Raw genomic sequence first — 20,394 nt, 5'->3', positions numbered from 1 at the left:
GAATAATTATTTTACTTGATACCCTGTTGAGGCCAGATTGGGAATAATATTTGGTCTTTCTTAGATACACTCCTTGTAATCGATCATAATGGTAATTCTTAGCAAGCTCAGGGATCAATGAATTTGTGATAGTAGGATATAAACAAATCGTGCTATTCCACTCTCGAGAGATTCTGCTACAAGCACATGTACCATCTACTGAACATTTTGCGTCAATTATAGCTTCACAGTCGTACCAGTTGTGACAGTTGTCTCCCAGTTTGGCTTTGGGTAAAATTTTTATATTAATAACAAATTTAATTGACTTTCAGGTTCTATTGTAATTACCTTCTTTTATGCAAACATATTTGTACTCAGTGAGTTTATCTCGGAAAATATTGATGCATTTATAATTGGAGTCACAACAGGGGTGCGGAAGATTTGGATTACACTTTAATAAGAAACAAAAACGTTCAATAAATTTAAACGTTCATCTTTTAGGAATAAATTGTGAGAAAATTTACTTTATTTGTAATTTAATTTTTTAGGCCATAGTAGAGCATAGCCTTCGCACGTTCGCGCTTAAATTAAGGCAAGCAAAAGAAATGTTTTATGTACGTCATGTGTAAGATGAAATTTAATCAGACTTACCGATTTGCGCCATTTACTGCATTGATTGATGGATAATTCTGGATGTAGTAATGAGTTAGCTGCGATTTCTACAATTGAATTTGCCACTACTTCAATAAATACCAAAAGTCATAAGATTTACTTTAATTTAACCGTATTTTATCCGAAAATTATTTCAAATTTTCGATTGAGAAATTTAAAATATGACAATTTTGTTATTCGTTATTCTAATATGAAAAAAGTCCAAAGACATAAAAATGCATTTCGAAGTATGCTTCCGTATGAATAGATATCATAGAGCATTGACGTATTAAAAATATTTTTTCAAATTTGTTCGATTTTACCAAATTACTCGAAAGATTACCTACTAGATAAAATTTTAATCAACACTATAGTATTAATTATATGCACGTTACTTGGATTCGTTTGTAATAATAAAACGATGCATCGCAGACGAATAGTGTTTGTATTTGGTAATAGGTGAGACTTTCATAGGTCTGAAATGGTCTGGATTGTTCTAGAAATTTCTAGAATGATCTAAAAAGCTTTATTATGTATATCAATGTTCTGATCGATCGAAATTGTTCTAGATAATTCTAGAATGATCCAGAAATTTCTAGAAAGGTCTGGGAAGTTCTAAAATCTACGTTTAGATTCTGATCAAATGAGAATGTTCTAGAAAATTCTAAAATGATCTGGGAAGTTCTAAAATCTACGTTTGGATTCTGATCGAATGAGAATGTTCTAGAAAATTCTAGAATGATCTGGAAAGTTCTAAAATAATATGGGAAGTTCTAAAATCTACGTTTAAATTCTAATCGAATGAGAGTTTTCTAGAAAATTCCAGAATGATCTAGAAATTTTTAGAATGATCTGGAAAATTCTAAAATGATATAAGGAGTTCTAAAATCTACGTTGAGACTCTGATCGAATGAGGATGCTCTAGATTCTTCTAGAATGATCAAGGAAGTTCTAAAATTTACGTTTGGATTCTGATCGAATGAGAATGTTCTAAAAAATTCTAGAATGATCTAGAAAGTTCTAAAATAATATGGGAAGTTCTAAAATCTACGTTTAAATTCTAATCGAATGAGAATGTTCTAGAAAATTCTAGAATGATCCACAAATGTCTAGAATGATCTGGGAAATTCTAGAATGATATAGAAAGTTCTAAAATCTACGTTTAGATTCTATCCGAATGAGAATGTTTTAGAAAATTCAAAAATAATTAGGGAATTTCTAAAATTTACGTTTAGATTCTGATCGATTGAGAATGTTCTAGAAAATTCTAGAATGATATAGAAAGTTCTAAAATAATTAGGGAAGTTCTAAAATCTACGTTTAAATTCTAATCGAATGAGCATGATCTAGAAGATTCTAAAATGATCTAGAATAACTCCGAGTAAACTAGAAAGCTTCAAAATGTATGTCAACATTTTTATCGGTCGAAAATATGCTGGATTGTTTTAGTAACTTTTAAAACATCCCAAAAAATTAAAATATTAACAAATGACTGTACTATTTAAAATAACCCAGCGAAGCGGGTGTTCACGGCTAGTCTCAAACATAAAAATTCATTCAAGATCAAAAATATGTTCAAAATTAATTGATAACAAATAAAAATATAAAAATTGGTCACTAACCGTATATATTTATAAATAAGACGAAAAAATACTTGGAAAACATGGTTACTTTTTTCAGCTTCAGAAGATACTTATTTCGATACTAATACACGCAATAACTAGTTATGAGTGAACTTAGAAAAAATATTCGTAGAATATTCATCGATACATTTGAGTAATACTTGTGGTTTATATACTTGAACGAAACTTAGGTGGCTTGCTGCGATTGGTCGAAAAAAATGTGCTTTGCGCAAATTACTCACATAATAACTAGCTATCGCAAATTTTTGTTTTAATGCTATAGATCTGAGTTTTCATTCTAGATTCTATTATTATTATTTCGATTCTTACTTGTATACCATTCTTGGTTTTTCAAGGCTGGGTAGATGATAGCTGTCGCATTCCGCGTGTGCGCCACCGTCCTGTGTTTTTTTTATACTGTCCTTGTTTATTCAACGCTTTTTTGGACCCCAGCATGTCCTCTTTTCACTCCTGTATTTTCACTACATAATCAACCTTATTTTTCGCACATTTATATACTCAACTCTTTATTATTATCACTGCGACTGTGGACCGACTTGTGCTTTCTGTACTGTATTTACCCTATTCCTCACCCCTTTCTATCGGTTGTTGGAATAGTGGCGATGGGGAAACCACAGAGAAAACCCATGCCAGTACAGTTCGGCTACCGGAGTGACCCCCCGACGGTTGGTGTTGGAACTATTCGAACAACCGTCGGGGCTCGAACCCTCGCCTCACGGCATGATGTGCGAGCGAACTAACGGGATAATGACTTAACCCGCTCGGCCATTATGCCGCTTTAATTCCAGATTCTATTTTTTGAGATAAAATTAAACGTATTTTATAATTGTGATAAGATCTTTATCGATAAGCTTGTCCCGGAAAAATTTCTTGAAAAAAGAGATGTTCCTAATTCGTATTTTCATTCATTTGTACCGAGGCCAAATGGCCGAGTGGTAAATCATAAATACTTTATCTAAAAATTACAAAAGTAATGGCATTTTCCAAAAATTTGACAGTAGTACAACTGCACGGATAAAAAAAATTAACTTGATTTAGAAGAAAAATTATCAAATCAAAAATATCATTTTGAAAAATTTTATCATCTTTAATCACAAAGGAAAATTTCTTAAATTAAGTAATATTTACTTGGACCAAAAACAAGAAAAATTTTTTCTTAAACTGATATTTTTGGTTCAAAGATTTTTCTATCAAGTAAAGTTCAAGCAAAAGGGATTTATTATACCCTGTTGGGATTTATCATCTAAATAAACGTATTATTAATTTATTTTCAATATATGTAAAGCTACAAAAAATGTACAACTGCAAATTATTATTGAAAAATAGTTAGCTTTGAGTTTTTCTACGTAAAAAACCAACGATAATCATCAGTATCTCCGTATTAATATTTATCAATCGCAATAAAAGAATATCTAAGTTTTTTTATTGGACTTGGTGACAAATTTAACAGCTTTTCGTGAGCACGAAGTAATAAACAGTTATCAAAGACTGTTGTAGCAATAAATATTTAGTAATTGTTTAAATTAAATATTCATTGAAACTTTTCTGACAATAACATTAAAACTATTTGTACATCTGTAAATATAAATTTTCTTTGATTAGTTAAATGTATTTAATTAACAAATATGATTTAATTTACCTGACTTAATTAATAAATTATTTTTAATTAATAATTATTTAATTTATAATTTTCATTATAATCACATGTTTTGTTTTATAAACAACTTTCATTTTTTTAACTTCCCTCTAAGAAAATCGAAGATTTTCAAAAATCGGGAAATTATTGTTTTCACCCCGTTTTACGAAAATCATCGAGTTTTCATCGAATCTCGACGTTTCGAGGTCCTAGGAAGCTTCCCTGACTATTCCCGCGATGGTGTCTGAATGTCTGTGTGTGTGTGTGTGTGTGTGTGTGTGTGTGTGTGTGTGTGTGTGTGTGTGTGTGTGTGTGTGTGTGTGGATGTATGTAAACCTCTTATAACTTTTGAACGGCTTGACCGATTTGATCGCGGTTGGTGCCATTCGAAAGGGCTTGACCAAACTTAGATTTTGTATATACTTTGGAACGCTTCGGACCGGTAGATTTTGAGAAATCGCAAAAAAACTACAAAAAAAAATTTTTTCAAAAGTGGTTTTTTTGAAATAACTTTTAAACGGCTTTACCGATCAATTCCAAAAACTAATCAGATTTTAACTGCCGCCAGTCCGGTCAAAATTGGTTGATTCGTTCGTGAGTTATCGTTGACGAAAGAAAACCAAAAAAAGTGTTTTTTTCGGAATTACTCCGAAGTTTTCCACTCTGTCAATATAAACTTAAAGATTTTTCATGAAACTTAAAAAACTGCGTCGAATGCCACCAACCGCGTGAAAATCGGTTCATTCATTCAAAAGTTATCGCGATTTAAAAATTAAAAAAAAATAGTGTTTTATCAAATTTCTATCAAACTTTTGAAAGCATACAAAAGCTATTTTTTTGAGCTCGGAGAGCTCAAAATAATATACAAATTGTATTTATGAGCTCGAAGAGCTCTAAAACGTCATAAGTGCAATTTCAAGTGTTTAGGTATAGAATTGGCGGGAAGTTGCAAGGATCGCCTTCAGGGTCAACCGTTTTCCTAATTTTTTTTTAATAAAATAACAAACTAAACAAAAAATAAAAAACATCAAGTCTAGTAACTATTAAAATTGCTTACTAGATATCGTTACCCAACAAAGTCACCTTCAATAATCTAACAGCGCAATATATGTCTTACAGTTTACATGTTAAATTTTTTAAAAAATTTACTTTTGATTTTTTTTTTATTTGAAATTAGATAAAAAAAATTGGGACGACGGTTGACCCTAAAGGCCATCCCTGCAACCTCCCGCTTATTTTGTACTTAAGTGCTCAAAATTACACATTATGTTTTTGAGCTCTTCGAGCTCAAAACTCTAATAGCAGTTTAATAAAACACAATTTTTTGAATTTTCAAACGGCAATAACTATGGGTGTGCGAATAGCGTTCGAATCGAATAGTACTATTCGATTCGAAATTCGGATCGAATATTCGAATAGTTCGAATATTTTAAATAATTCAAACAGTCGTTTTCTGTCGATAAACCAACTAATTTTTATGTAAAAATTAATTCGTTTTATTTTATTTGACTAAAGGAGTCTTCATAATTATTTGATAGTAAAGGCTGCTCATTATATTTGTAATAAAAATTTCTTGGTGTATTTGGACCCCCTGTTTCGGGGCACCTTGTCATTTTGACATTTCTCCGGGAAAATTCTATTTTATTTTAAATAAGATCTACGACACGATGGTTCAGACATTGAAAGAGTGTAAAGGTAGCAATGAAAAGCGACAACAATGAAAACGTCGCACAAGCTTTTTAATAAAAGATTTTATAGATATGATATTTATCATATTTGTGAAATATATAAAATATATAAAAAATTCGTGTGGATATTTAAATGATAGACCTCGATAAGTGTAACTCGAGGATGAGCTTGTATCGTTAAACATATCATCAGTAGACAAAATACAAAGTCATTCTTCAATTCTTGCCATTTTTTAAGACATAAGCTCATTCTAATATTACGCTCATCGAGACCTTTCAACCTATATGATATTTCCCATATTTGTGGAATATATAAAATTCATAAAAAATTCATGTGGGCTATGTAAATATTACTATAATGTAATATAGCTATAGACGTAATTTATTTCAGTTAAGAGAAAAATAAATTAATTTAAATAATCTTAGCTAGAGATAAAGCTATAGAATTTCCATAGTCTATATTTACACTTTTTCAATGTCTGATCTATCGTCCCCGTAGATCTCGTTTATTAAAAAAATCGAATTTTCCCGGAAAAATGTCAAAATGGCGAGGTGCCCCGAGGCGGGGAGTCCGAATACACCAAGAGATATCCATTACAAATAATAAGCAGACTTTACTATCGAATAATTATGAATACTTTATTTAGTCAAATAAAATAAAACGAATTAATTTTTACACAAAAATTAATCAGTTTATTAACAGAAAACGACTGTTTGAACGACTATTTGAGCTATTCGAACTATTCGATTCGAAATTCGAATCGAATAATTCGATTCAAATTCGAGGCGAATTATTCGTAAACTCGAAGATTCGCACACCCTTAGCAATAACTTTTGAATGAATGAACCGATTTTCACGCGGTTGGCGACATTCAAGGCAGTTTTTGAAGCCCCATGAAGAATTTTCAAGTTTAAATCGATCGAGCTAGAAATTTCGAAGTAATTCCGAAAAAATACTTTTTTCAGTTTTCTATCGTCAACGAAAACTCACGAACGAATCAAACGATTTTGACCGGCTTGGAGGCGATCAACGTAGTTTTTTTTATGTTAAAAGCTGATTAGTTTTTGAAATTCATCGGTAAAGCCGTTTGAAAGTTATTCTAAAAAAACTAAATTTCAAAAAATTTTTTTTTTAGTTTTTTTGAGATTTCTCAAAATCTACTGGCTTGAATCGGTCCATATGGTATTCAAAATCTTAGTTTAGTCGAACCCTTTCGAATGGCATCAACTGCGATCAAATCGGTCAAGTCGTTGAATTCCTTCGATAAAATTTGGGTTTTCGAGTAATTGTTTCTGGGGAACTTTTTTTTTTTTTTTTTTTGAGGAAATTGGCCAGCTCTGGGGAAAACCAGATTCCAAATTTTTGAAAATTTTCAATTATCTTTGCAGAAAGTTAAAAATGTTTTCATTATTTATCATGTCAAAAATGTTTTGAATATTGTTGCTTATTGGTGGGAGAAATAACTAAATGTTGAAACAAGAAAACGGACACTTTGAGAGAGTCGACTGTACATACCAATTGAATTGCTTTTACATTCTCTACAATTTTTTGAAAAATTTTCTTTTCATCAATATCGAAATAAAATTCAAATTTTTAGTTTTTTGACAGTATGAAAAACAAAATTATTTTATTCAGTACCAAAACAAATTTTAAATTTGAGAAAACCTTTTTTTTTATCTTTGTCTCATCTTAGTTCAATTTAGTTATTGTTATATATTAATTAAATAGAGCCAGTTATATAATTAGATTTCAATAGGACAACCACCTCAAGTTAAATGAAATTAAATGATGCTATTTTTAAATTGACGTCAAATACTGACAGCAATTGATGACAAATCATTTATCAACAGCCAATAATAACTACCACTTAGAAAGTTACTTCTGGCGCCATCTATTATATTCTTCTCGAACTTAATTCCCGTACCTCCAAGCTACTAAAACTCGTTACCATTTCCAGATATCTATTTATCTATCCATAATTTTCTCTAACCTGCGAAAAAAAAAGCGTATCTTATCCACGTGGGTGAAATAAACACAGTAACTAAATGATAAAAATCGTTAATTATTAATCGTTATTAAAATGGTAGTAAGTGACCCAAGTGACTGTGACAAGTTAACAGAATTAAATACATCTCTAAATAAATCAACAGCAATTGTAGAAAGCCAGGATTCATCAAAACGAAAAAGCCGTAAGTCAATAACACTTAATACCTCCATAAAATCTCCAAAAAAACGTTATTCTCCAGACCTTGAATCAACACCAAAGCGCAAGAGTATTCTAAAAGTCAGGGCAAGTTTCTCGGATGATCATAAGATGGAAATGGACTTACCTGACCTTCAACCCGGAAGCGTAGGAAGTGGAGACAATTTTTTGAGCAATTCTGCGGAATTTTACCAGTCTCTAGAAGAATTTGTAGCTCAGGAGCGCTTGATTACATGTGAAGGAGAAGCTTCCTTCTGCTGCCAGGACATCGAGGAGGATGATGAGCTATTCCTGATTGACATTCCCAGGCACCTTAATCCCCATGATCTGCTAGGTGTGACTCTGGACACTGAAAGAACCAAGAAGAAGCTTAAGATTAGCCATCAGAAGTACACCTGGATCCCTGATGAAGAAAGCAGAGATATTACCTGCATTTTTCCGACCAGAGAAGACAAAAAGCCCTTCCGTGCTCTCAGTGTCAAGGCTTTGGGGAAAATTTGTATCAATAAGGCTAAAATTGCTAAGCCAGAAGAGGATATGGATGAGCAAGATGATTGCAAAGGAGAGAAAAAAGTATTTTTTCCTCAAGGGTTGAAAATTAGGAACCCTCTGTCAGGAGAACCAGTCAAGGTCAAGAAAGGAAAGAAGATCAAGGTTAAGGAGGAGAAGAATAGTTCTGATGAAGATTAATTAGGTTTTATGTATTAGAAATGTAAATTTTAAGTTGGTTTTAATAAATATTTTGGTATTAATTTGAAAATAATTTTTTTCGTTTAAAAATTAATTATTTGTTTAAGGTTTGTTTTATTATTATTTTTTCTAGGTTTATTTTATTGATTTTTTATAGGTTTACTTTTTTTTTTATAAAGAAATTTAGAGATTTTTTTGTAAGAATTTTAGGGCCTGAGAAAATTAAGTTTTGGAGGTAAGTAATAAAATTTTATTTTATTTTTTTAGTGGTTGATAAATTATAAAAATTTATTTTGTAAATTAAAAATTAATCTAATGAAAAATCTATAATTATATTTTATCATTTGTTTAAATATATAAATTTTAATTTATTTTATAAAATTCTTTAAAACAATTAAATTACAAAAAAAAATTTTTTTTTATTAAATAACACATAATTTTTTTTTAAATCTAAAAATTAAATTTTTTTTAATTTTATTTGTAATGATAGAATAAAAAAAAAAAAAAACATTTTTTAATTCAAATTTGGCGCCTTTTTAAGAATTTTTTATTGGTGATAAATTTAATTCCTGTTAATTCAGTAGAGCTTTAAAATAAAGTTTTTTTTTTTTAGATTACTTAATGCTTTTTTTATAAATAAAATTTTTTGTAATTTTAAAATTATTAAATATTATAATAGTGTCAATATGATGTTGAAATAAATTAAAATATATGTTGACGTCAAGGTAGATGTCTCTGGTAGCTACTAATAATCATTTTAGTTTGTAACCGGCGTCAGTCACAACTGAACATTAAGTTTAACCTCATTCTTAAAAATTTATAAAAATTATTTATTTTTTACATTTTATAATAAAGTTAACATGTGTTTTTTTTAATTTATTAATTAAAATTTAAAAAAAATAGTTTTTTAAAATTGCACTTATATAATTTTTCAATTTTTTTTATTAAATTTAAGCAAAAAAATTATCTGAAAAAAAATTCATTTTTTATTTTCAAAAATTTCTACATTAATTTTTTTTATTAAAAAATTATTAAATTTTTTTGTAATAATTTTTTCAATAAAAAAAAAAATTCTAAAAATTTTTAGATGTCATAAATTCTTTTTTTGGCTTAAAAATAAATTAACAGTAATATAATGAGTGATTACGGAGATGGGTTGGAGAGGATGCTGAAAATCCTGAACAGGATCCACCCAATGAGCAAGGACCTGGAAAAATTGGTGAGCCCGACGATGTTCGAGCAGCCGAACACTACCGGGTTCATCCTGCTCTCACAGTACTTGCTGTCTACTTACGACCAGGAACGCTTTGAACAAGCTGTCCAGTGGCCGCTGCTGAATAAAACTGAGGAAGGAAGGTACCGCGCTCAGGTGAAGAGCTTCATTGGGACTGTCTTCGAGGAAAACGATGACTTTACCATGTCCTCTATTCAGTCTTCACATCTGCACACTGCACGTGGGGAACATTTTATCAACCTGATGGTTGATTTGACTTTGATTGTTCTCAGGAAAGTTTGCGAGCGGCAAAGTAAGTATAAACATTAAAAATTAAGAAATTACCTTGTATCTTGTAAACCATTGACATTTTTGAAGATATAAGCTCATCCTGATGTTACACTCATCGAGACCTTTCATTTGAGTACCCACATCAATTTTTCATATATTTTATATATTTATATATATGTATATATGAGAAATATATCAAAAATGCAAGTTGGTACTCAAATGAAAGGTCTCGATGAGTGTAATGTCGGAATGAGCTTATATCTTAAAAAATGTCAATAATTAAGAAATGACCTTGTACCTTGTGAACTATTGACATTTTTAAAGATATAAGCTCATCCTAATGTTACACTCATCGAGACCTTTAATTTGAGTACCCACATCAATTTTTTATATATTTTATATATTTATATATACATTATATATTTTTATATATGAAAAATATATCAAAAATGCATGTGGGTACTTAAATGAAAGCTCTTGATGAGTGCAACAACAAGATGAGCTTATATCTTTAAAAATGTCAATAATTAAGAAATTACATTGTATCTTGTAAACTCTTGACATTTTTAAAGATATAAGCTCATCCTGATGTTACACTCATCGAGACCTTTCATTTGAGTACCCACATCAATTTTTCATATATTTTATATATTTATATATATTATATATTTTTATATATGAAAAATATATCAAAAATGCATGTGGGTACTTAAATGAAAGCTCTTGATGAGTGCAACAACAAGATGAGCTTATATCTTTAAAAATGTCAATAATTAAGAAATTACATTGTATCTTGCAAACTCTTGACATTTTTAAAGATATAAGCTCATCCTGATGTTACACTCATCGAGACCTTTCATTTGAGTACCCACATCAATTTTTCATATATTTTATATATTTATATATATTATATATTTGTATATATGAAAAATATATCAAAAATGCATGTGGGTACTTAAATGAAAGCTCTTGATGAGTGCAACATCAAGATGAGCTTATATCTTTAAAAATGTCAATAATTAAGAAATTAAATTGTATCTTGCAAACTCTTGATATTTCTAAAGATATAAGCTCATCCTGAGATTACACTCATCAAGACCTTTCATTTGAGTACCCACATCAATTTTTCATATATTTTATATATTATATATATATGTATATATGAAAAATATATCAAAAATGCATGTGGGTACTCAAATAAAAACTCTTGATGAGTGTAACATCAAGATGAGCTTATATCTTAAAAAATATTATTTATTTATAGTTCATTATGGCAGTCACATAGTGACTGCAAGGTTGCTAGTAATTCATTAATTCTAAATTAAATATTGAATTTTATTAGCTGGAAAAAAAGGTTTGAGATATCCAAAACAGTGGGACCCATTGACAGAAACTCTTTTCACAAATATCACCGCTAAAATGCAACAAGATGCTATAGATAAGACAGAAAACTACGAGGATATTGAAAAACGAGCTGTGGAAAGAATGAAGTAAGTATTTATTGACTTCCTGACTGTTTATAATTATAAAAATATAAAAATAAAAATTTATTTATTTTCAGAGAAACATCTGAGCGTATCACAAATTACAACGAAAATATTTTTAAATTAAAACCCGAATTAGCAGAAGTAGTAGCCAAGTCTGATGTCGATGAAGATCTCAAAAAGCGCCTGGTTGATATTAAAGATAAAGAAGCTATAAAAGGTATACAGAAAAAAAAAAAGATTCACTTGAGTCAAGAAATTATTTTTCTTTCTAATTATTTTCTTGAGCGAAAAAATATTTTTTTTTTTTAACACAAGAAATTTCACTTATTCCAACAAAATTAATTCTCTTGCTTTAAGAAATACGTATCTAGATCCAAGAAAATTTATTTAAGTCAAGAAAATTTTGTTGTTTTAAGAAAATTCAGCCTCAAAGCTCCAAAAAATTAAGTTCTTGATATAAGTTTATTTTCTTGTCGAGAGAAAATTTCTCTCGAGCTCCAAAAAATTAAATATAAAGATAGAAGTTAATTTTCATTAATATTTTTATTGATTAACATGTCAATTGGGAAGATAAAATAATATTTCATCATTTTTTTTCATTCAATATGTATAATTGCACGGTAAAATAATATAAAAAGGGTATCAAATATTCTCAAGAAAAATTTTCTCAAGGTGAGAAAATTTTTTTCTCAGCTGAAGCAGGTGGCGCTGCTTCCCTAAAGTATCTAAAAATCTTTATCAAACATAAAAATTTATTGTATCAAGTATTTATGATAATCTGAACTAAGGAGGTTCGAGCGAATCTAATGTAAAAAATAATTTCCAACTTTGAGCTTTGAAATTAAGTATACGTATAAATAAATACGTAATTTATCTAATCCCAAAATTAAAAAAAGATTCACCGTTTAGTTACTTAGATATTAAATTTTAAAAATCACATATTTTATCTCCTTATACACGGGCTCTTATGGCGGACAAACGTTTTGTCGAGACTTTAATTATTTTTGTCAATATTAACCTCCCAACTTTAACGGATAAAAAATTATACACAAGAAACTTGGATTACTGCAAAATATAAAAACAATTTAATAATAATAATACATTACCGATATAATTTTTAAAATATTCAAAGTCAAATTTAATGTTTGTAACTGGTTTAGCGTCAGCCATTTATTCGAATAAAGATTTGACAACATCGCGTCAACAGCTGAGAAAAAACAAAAGGATAGAAATATAGTTACAAAGAGAGAAATGTTTAACTCACACACTCAACTACGTCTCAGGTTATGGGTATAATCAAGCGCGCTATTGCCAAATCTGTTTATTTATTCCGGCAAGTAATAAATACCAAAGTCATTTTATTACTTTACATTATTAAAAGTAAGTAAAAATCATCAATTATTAAATTGTTTAAATTATTTCAAATTAAAATAAAAAATTTTGACGAATATTGGGAAAACTAAAATTTAAAAAAAAATTTTAACACTATTTTGACTCATTAGTTACGCTTGAACTTCTTTAAGAAAAAATGTCCCACCAAGAATAGAATTTTTCGAAAACTTTTAACTTCGACCAACACAACTTCGGTCTTCCTTCAGGCACCCGACAAATTTTCTTCAGCCAAGAATTTTGTTCTCAATTCTTCTAAATTCCTTCCAGAAATGTTGCAAGATGTTGACGCCAAAGCATAAGTAACCAAGGTTTTTTAAATGCTAGAATATCTTAGTCATTTTAGTTAGACAGTAAACATAAATAAATATTGAGGTAAGGGACACTCTTTTTGTGTTGTCAAGTGTATACCGGTAATTCAGAGTGCTATATTCTTTTATTAGTCAATTATATGTTAATAATTATTGAGGATATAATTGAGGATGGTTTTACTTGTATCACTGTAGAGTGTTTTACAAGGGAGGGTGGGGAATTATTGTCTCTCCACTTTTTTCTCCGCATTATAATCTCTCAACCCCGTCATTATAACTCTCAACCACTTTTTCGTCCCCACCCCCCTGCATGTCGGGATTTTTTCTTTCATGCCCGACACACATGTGCTGCGACTGTGGCCGACTTACGCGTTATAATCAGTACCTGCATTTGCATTACGGTCTTAAATAGTATGGAGGTACTTCTATAATGACATTTTACCTCCATAACTATACGGGAAAACCACAGAAAACCCGACCGGTACAGAGGCTGGCAATGAAACGCACATATTCTTAGTTTATAATCATTGAAAAATATTGGTGCGCGCCGGAATCGAACCCTGGTCCCACTCTTTCGAAATGCAGGTACCGAGCCGATTAGGCTATTGCCAAGCTTATGTTAATAATTATTTAGTGATTAAATTTATCGGGAATTTCCTCAATAAATGTTATCAATTTTTAAAAATTAATTTTATGATAACAAAAGTATTTCAAGATATTATTTTTTTATACACCGATAGAAGGATTTAGTACGGAGTAATAAACTGATTTAGTAAAAAAATTTTTAGTCATTTATTTGGGAGAAAAAAATATTTTTTACCCATCAATATTATTTGTTACAGTTAAATAAATTATTTTTTTATTCTAAATAAATTATATTAATATAAACAAAGCCTTATTATATCAAAATAAATATTTGTTTCCACCAAATAATATTTAGTAGTAGTTACTAAATATTTGTTTGGTAAGTATTGTCGGTAGATGGCGATGCTTTAATTCCAATATCATACATAACCTATTAACTGACTGAGATTATTTTATTGAGCTCGAATTTGGGAGATTTATCTTCCCTTTGAAAAGACACATCCTCCCAAATGGCTTGTATGTAATTTCTCAGTGGAGTTTAGTTTAAATTAGTTCAATTAGTCTATTATTGATATGTTAAAAAGTTGTTTAATTTAAAATTTTCTAAATGTCTGAAATAAAAAATAATTATTTAATGAGATTATTTTCTTTATAATACCTTATATTTTAACTTAAAATTATTTATTTTAATTATTTTGATTTATTTTTAGTAACAAAAGTTAGGTCATACGGTAAAGTTAGTTAAAAAATTAATTTGTTTAATAGCAATAAACGATTTATTGCGAAGCAATAAATCATTTGTTAATACTAGATATTTATTTGGTGGCAATGGACTTTAATAAATTATTTAGTAATTATTACTAAATATTTGGTAATTAAAGGTTTGTTACTAAATCATTTAGTAACTATTACTAATTCTTATTAAAATTCTCTTTCATTTCAGAAATGGCTCAAGATGTTTACGCCAAAATAGAAGAGCTCAGAAAGAAAGTAGAAGAGCAAGACGAACTAATGAAATACTCAGAAGAAATAAATAACCTAGTAAAAAGCGTCTGCGGCCAGGACCGCGTAATTTTGGACGGAAGCAAGCTTCCCAAAGTAGATCTAGATAAACTGAGCAAGTACCCACTTAACCCAGAAGCGAGAGTCTTAGTTCAGAAGCTGTACAACGAAGACGGGCTCCTGGTTCTCCGAAACTGGCTGGTGGTCTTCAAAGCAGTGCTCAATTGTTCCAGGAACAATCTCACCCAAGAGGAATTCACTCCGGAGGACAATGAGGTCATCAAAGAGCAAACGGAGGTCTTGAAAGAAATGTCAGAAGAGCTGAGTCAGATCCAAATTAGAATGAAGGAACTAGCTGATAAATTACCTAAAGAACAGCTGCAGCCGCGAGCTCCAGATGACGGAAAGATCCTCAATCTGAGCCTCGAATTGGAGAACCTGGGTCTTATGACTGAGAAGCGGCTGCTGTTGACGCCCAATACGTCTCTGCCTGCTCTGTTCCTCAAAACTGATGTGTCTTCGCCGCTAGCAGGTCCTTCAACTACTATTGTCAAGGACATGCAGATACCCAAGCTTAAGTTTGATGATTCCATTGATCTAGGCGCGACGGAGAAGAAGAGTCTTCCTCCGAATTTGATGAGACTCTTCACTGGATCCAAGAGCGACCTTATTAGTACTCAGAGCACTTCTGAATTGGTCAGAAATTATACCTTGAATCTGTCCAGTTCCTTTTGTTCCTTAGGGAAGAAATCTTCCTTAAGGAGGGTCCTTTCTTCTAATGGGTCACTGCTGGACCAAGATGAAGCTAAAGAGGAGAAAAATTTTGATAGCAGCGATGAAATTAAATCTATGGCTGATATTCTTCGGAAATATAAAGCTGATGGGGATACTTCGAAGTTGTCTTCTTGAAAGTTAAAGTCGGTTGATATTAATATTGATGTATATTTTTTTTTTTAAGTAGTTATAGTGATTGTTTATCAAATCTAGTTGATCTAGATGTAAAAGTTTGATACTTTTAAATTTTGTACTCCTTTTTTCAAATAAATTTTGTAAAAAAATTAATTATTGCTTTTATTATGAACTCTAAATAAAAATTTTTTTTAGTGCATAAGATACTAGCAACCTTGCAGTCACTACGTGACTGCCGCAGTGTACTATAAACAAATAAAATTTTGATTTATTAAATAATGATTTTTGGTAAATTGCACTGTACTTTCTTAAATATTGACGTTTTTTAAGATATAAGCTCATCTTGATATTACACTCCTCAAGAGCTTTCATTTGAGTACCCACATGCATTTTTGATATATTTTTCATATATACATATATATAATATATATAAATATATAAAATATATGAAAAATTGATGTGGGTACTCAAATGAAAGGTATCAATGAGTGTAATCTCGGGATGAGCTTATTTCTTTAAAAATATCATTAGTTAACAAGATAGCAATGTTAGTTCTTAATTATTGACATTTTTAAAGATATAAGTTCATCCCGATGTTATAGTTATTAAAAGCTTCTATTTGAGTACCCACATGCATTTTTGATATATTTTTCATATATACATATATATATATAATATATAAATATATGAAAAATTAATGTGGGTACTCAAATGAAAAGTCTTGATAAGTGTAATCTCAGGATGAGCTTATATCTTTAAAAATATCATTAGTTGACAAGATAGCAATGTTAGTTCTTAATTATTGACATTTTTAAAGATATAAGCTCATCCCGATGTTATAGTCATTAAGAGCTTTCGTTTGAGTACCCACATGCATTTTTGATATATTTTTCATATATACATATATATAATATATATAAATATATAAAATATATAAAAAATTGATGTGGGTAATCAAATGAAAGGTCTTGATGAGTGTAATCTCAGGATGAGCTTATATCTTTAAAATTGTCAATAGTTGACTAGATACAAGGTCATTTCTTAATTATGTATCTAGAAATAATTTTTGAATGCAGCTTCAATGATTCTCTAAATATTATAGATGATTTATAATGATACGACATGATTAAAAATAATTAAAAAATTAATTATTTTCAATCATATAAAATCATTTTGTTTAATCATGGATTTTTATTTAATTTCCAGGTATAAAATTTATTTATAATAATTTTGTAGTTATAAAAATCAAAAAAACTGAAAAATCTCTAAAGTTATACTATTTTTTATAATAATAATCTCTTTATCCCCACCACAGCAATAATTTCCTACTTTTATCTTATTTGCGCGTCTGCGCAAATTGTAAACCAACATGGCGCTAGGCCGACTTTTAGGCTACAATTCATTGTATTAAATTATTATTTTAGGTATCAAAAATCTACAATTTTAAATAATATTAATTAAACTGATCAAAGAACAAGAAATTATATTGCTATTCAAGATAATAAATTAACTACAAACAATGTTAATCGGTCATAGTTTAACCTTGAAACAAATAAACGGTAAGTATATATAGATATGTTTTAATGTATTGTCATTAATTCCATTAAGAGATAACCAATACTTACAATTTTAAAAATAAAATCCTAATTAAAAATGTGTAATTATAAATCCATTATATACTAATTAGCCGACGTCATATAACTCATAATATAACCTATTAAGGAAAATTACTAGGTATAAGTAGAAGGGGAAATTTCTTAACCTGCCCCTTGACTTAACTATACTCAATAATTAGTAAAATATATAAAGCCGTTTTTCTCCGAATTGTCCCATAAGCTTTATAGCAATTCAAATCTAAAATTCCTGTAAGAATTTTCAAAGCTTCTTACATTATTGTCTGTAATTTTTTTATTATATTTTCTTTAAAAATTATTTTCTTGCTAAAGTGTTCTTAATTTTTTTGGTTTTAACTTCCAAATTTTGAACATCTTTTTAAGTCAAAAATTTGAAGTTTTTATCACTTCCCTTGAAGTTCCCTTGAAGTATAACCAAAAATTTTCAACAATCAGTTCATAAAAGAGACAATTTAGTTGTAAATTTTGCAAATTCAAGATCTACAAAACTACTAAATGATAAATTTAGTGTCAAAAAGTGAACGGTGTAATTAAAAAAAATCAAAAAATCAATAATGTACATTCTAAATTACGTAAACGATTACGACGAAGAGCAATCGAAGCTCCGTTGGGCAATTCACGATTCAAAAACAGAATTAGTGCACCAAATGATAAAAAACAACGCCAAATTGAAGAACCACGTGTTGCATATATCAGCTCGCCTTGGAAACATCGCCATCTTGAAGCACTACATCCTGGCAGGGATTGACGTCAACAAAAGAGGCCTAAGAAAGGACAAAGGATTCACACCACTCCAAAGAGCCGTATCTCGGAACCAATTTGAAGCTGTGAAGCTTCTAATTGAAGCTGGAGCCAAGGTCAATCCTGAATTTGTCAATTTGAGAGTCTGCAAGGAAAACTGTTCAATTTTGAACCTAGCTGTGAGCAGCGGCCCCAATTTGGCGATCTTGAAGCTCTTATTGGGTAACAATGCTAATGCAAACCAATCTTGCGGCAAATGTTACTCGCCTTTAGTGAAAGCCATTCATGATCATCAGGAAGAGATTGTTAAGGTTCTTTTGGAAGCTGGCGCTGATGTTAATTTGCGTTGCAATGATGCGGATGATGAGATAACGCCTTTGCACATGGCTGTTAAGCAAAATCAAACGGAAATTGTCAGGATTTTGTTGGCCAAAAATGCTAATATCAATTCTGTTACGACTTACAGAAGAGAAACCGTTCTTCACAGCGCTATTCAAGTTTTTGTTGGTCCAAAAGTTGTTAAGTGTGTTCTAAACGCGGGAATTGATGTTAATTTGGTGGATTGCAACAATAGAACTGTTTTGGAACTTGCTGTTACTAAGAACACCAAAAGTACTGAGGTTATTAAGGAACATTTGGTTAAAATGAAAGCTGCTGGGTTGTTTTTGGGTGATAAGAATTTGAAAGCGATTGATGGAAAGGATTTTGAGGAGTTTTTTGAATTGTGCTGCAAAGAAGTTGAAGTTATGAAGAATTTGAAAATTAAGCATACAATTGTTACGGTTTATGATTTGATGATTAAAAAAGAACAAGATACTGCTTTGAGAATCAAGTTTAGTGAAAATTGTGGAGGTATTTTGGATTTTAAAGAAAAATTTCCGGTTTATTGGGATATTATTGAGTATAAATTCAAAAGAGTTTTGGTTAGGCAGAAAAGGTTAAAGAAAGTTAATTATTTTTTGGATCATGTTTTTTGGAATATATTGCCTACTTGTTTTGTTTGGAGTATCTTGGAATATGTGGAAGAAGATTTTGTTGAAGAGCTTTTTAATAAATTGTGAAATTTTTTTATATGACTGGTAATTTGAATAAAATTATATATTTTTTTAAGTTTATTGGAAAAATAAAAAGATTGGAATTTTTAATATTGATTTTTATTATTTAACCTTTATTAATATTATTAAGAGAATAAGAAAAATTTTGTGTTTAAGATAGTCATATGGTAAAATCAGTTTTTTTTTTTAGTGAAATTTAGTGTCTTGATTTGAATAGTTAATTTATTATAATGATTTAGGTTGCATTTGAAAATTTTCTATTTCTAGATACATAATTAAGAAATGACCTTATATCTCATGGACTCTTGACATTTTTTAAAATATAAGCTCATCCCGATGTTATACTCATCAAGACCTTTCATTTGAGTACCCACATCAATTTTTCATATATTTATATATTTATACATATGTATATATGAAAAATATATCAAAAATACAAGTGGGTACTCAAATGAAAGCTTTTGATAAGTGTAACATCAGGATGAGCTTATATTATTAAAAATATCAATAATTAAGAAATCACCTTGTATCTTGTGAAATATTGACATTTTTAAAGATATAAGCTCATCCTGATGTTACACTCATCAAGAGCTTTCATTTGAGTACCCACATCAATTTTTCATGTATTTTATATATTTATATATATTATATATATGTATATATGAAAAATATATCAAAAATGCAAGTGGGTACTCAAATGAAAGCTTTTGATAAGTGTAACATCAGGATGAGCTTATATTATTAAAAATATCAATAATTAAGAAATCACCTTGTATCTTGTGAAATATTGACATTTTTAAAGATATAAGCTCATCCTGATGTTACACTCATCAAGAGCTTTCATTTGAGTACCCACTTGCATTTTTTATATTTATATATATATATATATATATATATATATATATATATATATATATATATATATATATATATATATATATATATATATATATATATTATAGATGGGTGATTCTCTGTAAGGATGTTTTTTGCTGTCCCAGGCATTTTTTTATTAGAAAAATTGTTATTTTGTTACTAAAAAAAATTTATTACGAAAATATAAAAACATTTCTATTTGGAGCATTGAAAACTAAAATGAAATAAATTTTGGTTTTTTTGCTATAAATTGATAAACCACCTTAATAACAGTCCCCTGGGCTGTCCCATTCCCAAAATTAAAACTTTAAGATTCAATTTTAAGTTATTCGTCAATAGTATATAATTTGGTCGATAATGTTTACAAACTTAATTAGTTAGCTAACAATCTTCTTCAATAAAAAGTATCG

The 20,394-nt window shown here is 29.4% G+C and overlaps 3 protein-coding genes across 3 annotated transcripts; all 3 read left to right on the top strand.

Annotated features, from left to right (window-relative positions):
- Positions 1-7,571: 7,571 nt before the first annotated feature.
- On the top strand, positions 7,572-8,551 carry LOC123271086. Its single transcript, XM_044737325.1, has 2 exons — positions 7,572-7,787; positions 7,845-8,551. The coding sequence occupies exons 1-2, from the start codon at positions 7,679-7,681 to the stop codon at positions 8,489-8,491; spliced, it is 756 nt and encodes a 251-aa protein (XP_044593260.1). The 5' UTR covers positions 7,572-7,678; the 3' UTR covers positions 8,492-8,551.
- Positions 8,552-9,554: 1,003 nt separating this feature from the next.
- LOC123271084 (augmin complex subunit dgt6) lies at positions 9,555-15,831 on the top strand. Its single transcript, XM_044737322.1, has 4 exons — positions 9,555-10,017; positions 11,338-11,485; positions 11,557-11,699; positions 14,711-15,831. The coding sequence occupies exons 1-4, from the start codon at positions 9,627-9,629 to the stop codon at positions 15,676-15,678; spliced, it is 1,650 nt and encodes a 549-aa protein (XP_044593257.1). The 5' UTR covers positions 9,555-9,626; the 3' UTR covers positions 15,679-15,831.
- A 1,935-nt stretch (positions 15,832-17,766) lies between these two features.
- LOC123271085 (ankyrin repeat domain-containing protein 17-like) lies at positions 17,767-19,117 on the top strand. The gene has a single exon (XM_044737324.1). The coding sequence runs from the start codon at positions 17,867-17,869 to the stop codon at positions 19,112-19,114; it is 1,248 nt and encodes a 415-aa protein (XP_044593259.1). The 5' UTR covers positions 17,767-17,866; the 3' UTR covers positions 19,115-19,117.
- The last annotated feature ends 1,277 nt before the right edge of the window (positions 19,118-20,394 follow it).

This window comes from Cotesia glomerata, linkage group LG8, assembly GCF_020080835.1.
Source record: "Cotesia glomerata isolate CgM1 linkage group LG8, MPM_Cglom_v2.3, whole genome shotgun sequence".
Taxonomy (NCBI): Eukaryota; Metazoa; Arthropoda; class Insecta; order Hymenoptera; family Braconidae; genus Cotesia; species Cotesia glomerata.
Note: the sequence above shows the minus strand (reverse complement) of the source record. Positions and strands in the feature narration are given on the sequence as shown.

Bases quoted from the DNA above. Each gene is read 5' to 3' on its own strand.
- LOC123271086 (XM_044737325.1), top strand. From the start codon at position 7,679: ATGGTAGTAAGTGACCCAAGTGACTGTGACAAGTTAACAGAATTAAAT. The intron at 7,788-7,844 runs GTAAGTCAATAA...GTTATTCTCCAG, and splicing joins TTCATCAAAACGAAAAAGCC to ACCTTGAATCAACACCAAAG.
- LOC123271084 (XM_044737322.1), top strand. From the start codon at position 9,627: ATGAGTGATTACGGAGATGGGTTGGAGAGGATGCTGAAAATCCTGAAC. The intron at 10,018-11,337 runs GTAAGTATAAAC...GAATTTTATTAG, and splicing joins GAAAGTTTGCGAGCGGCAAA to CTGGAAAAAAAGGTTTGAGA. The intron at 11,700-14,710 runs GTATACAGAAAA...CTTTCATTTCAG, and splicing joins AGATAAAGAAGCTATAAAAG to AAATGGCTCAAGATGTTTAC.
- LOC123271085 (XM_044737324.1), top strand. From the start codon at position 17,867: ATGTACATTCTAAATTACGTAAACGATTACGACGAAGAGCAATCGAAG.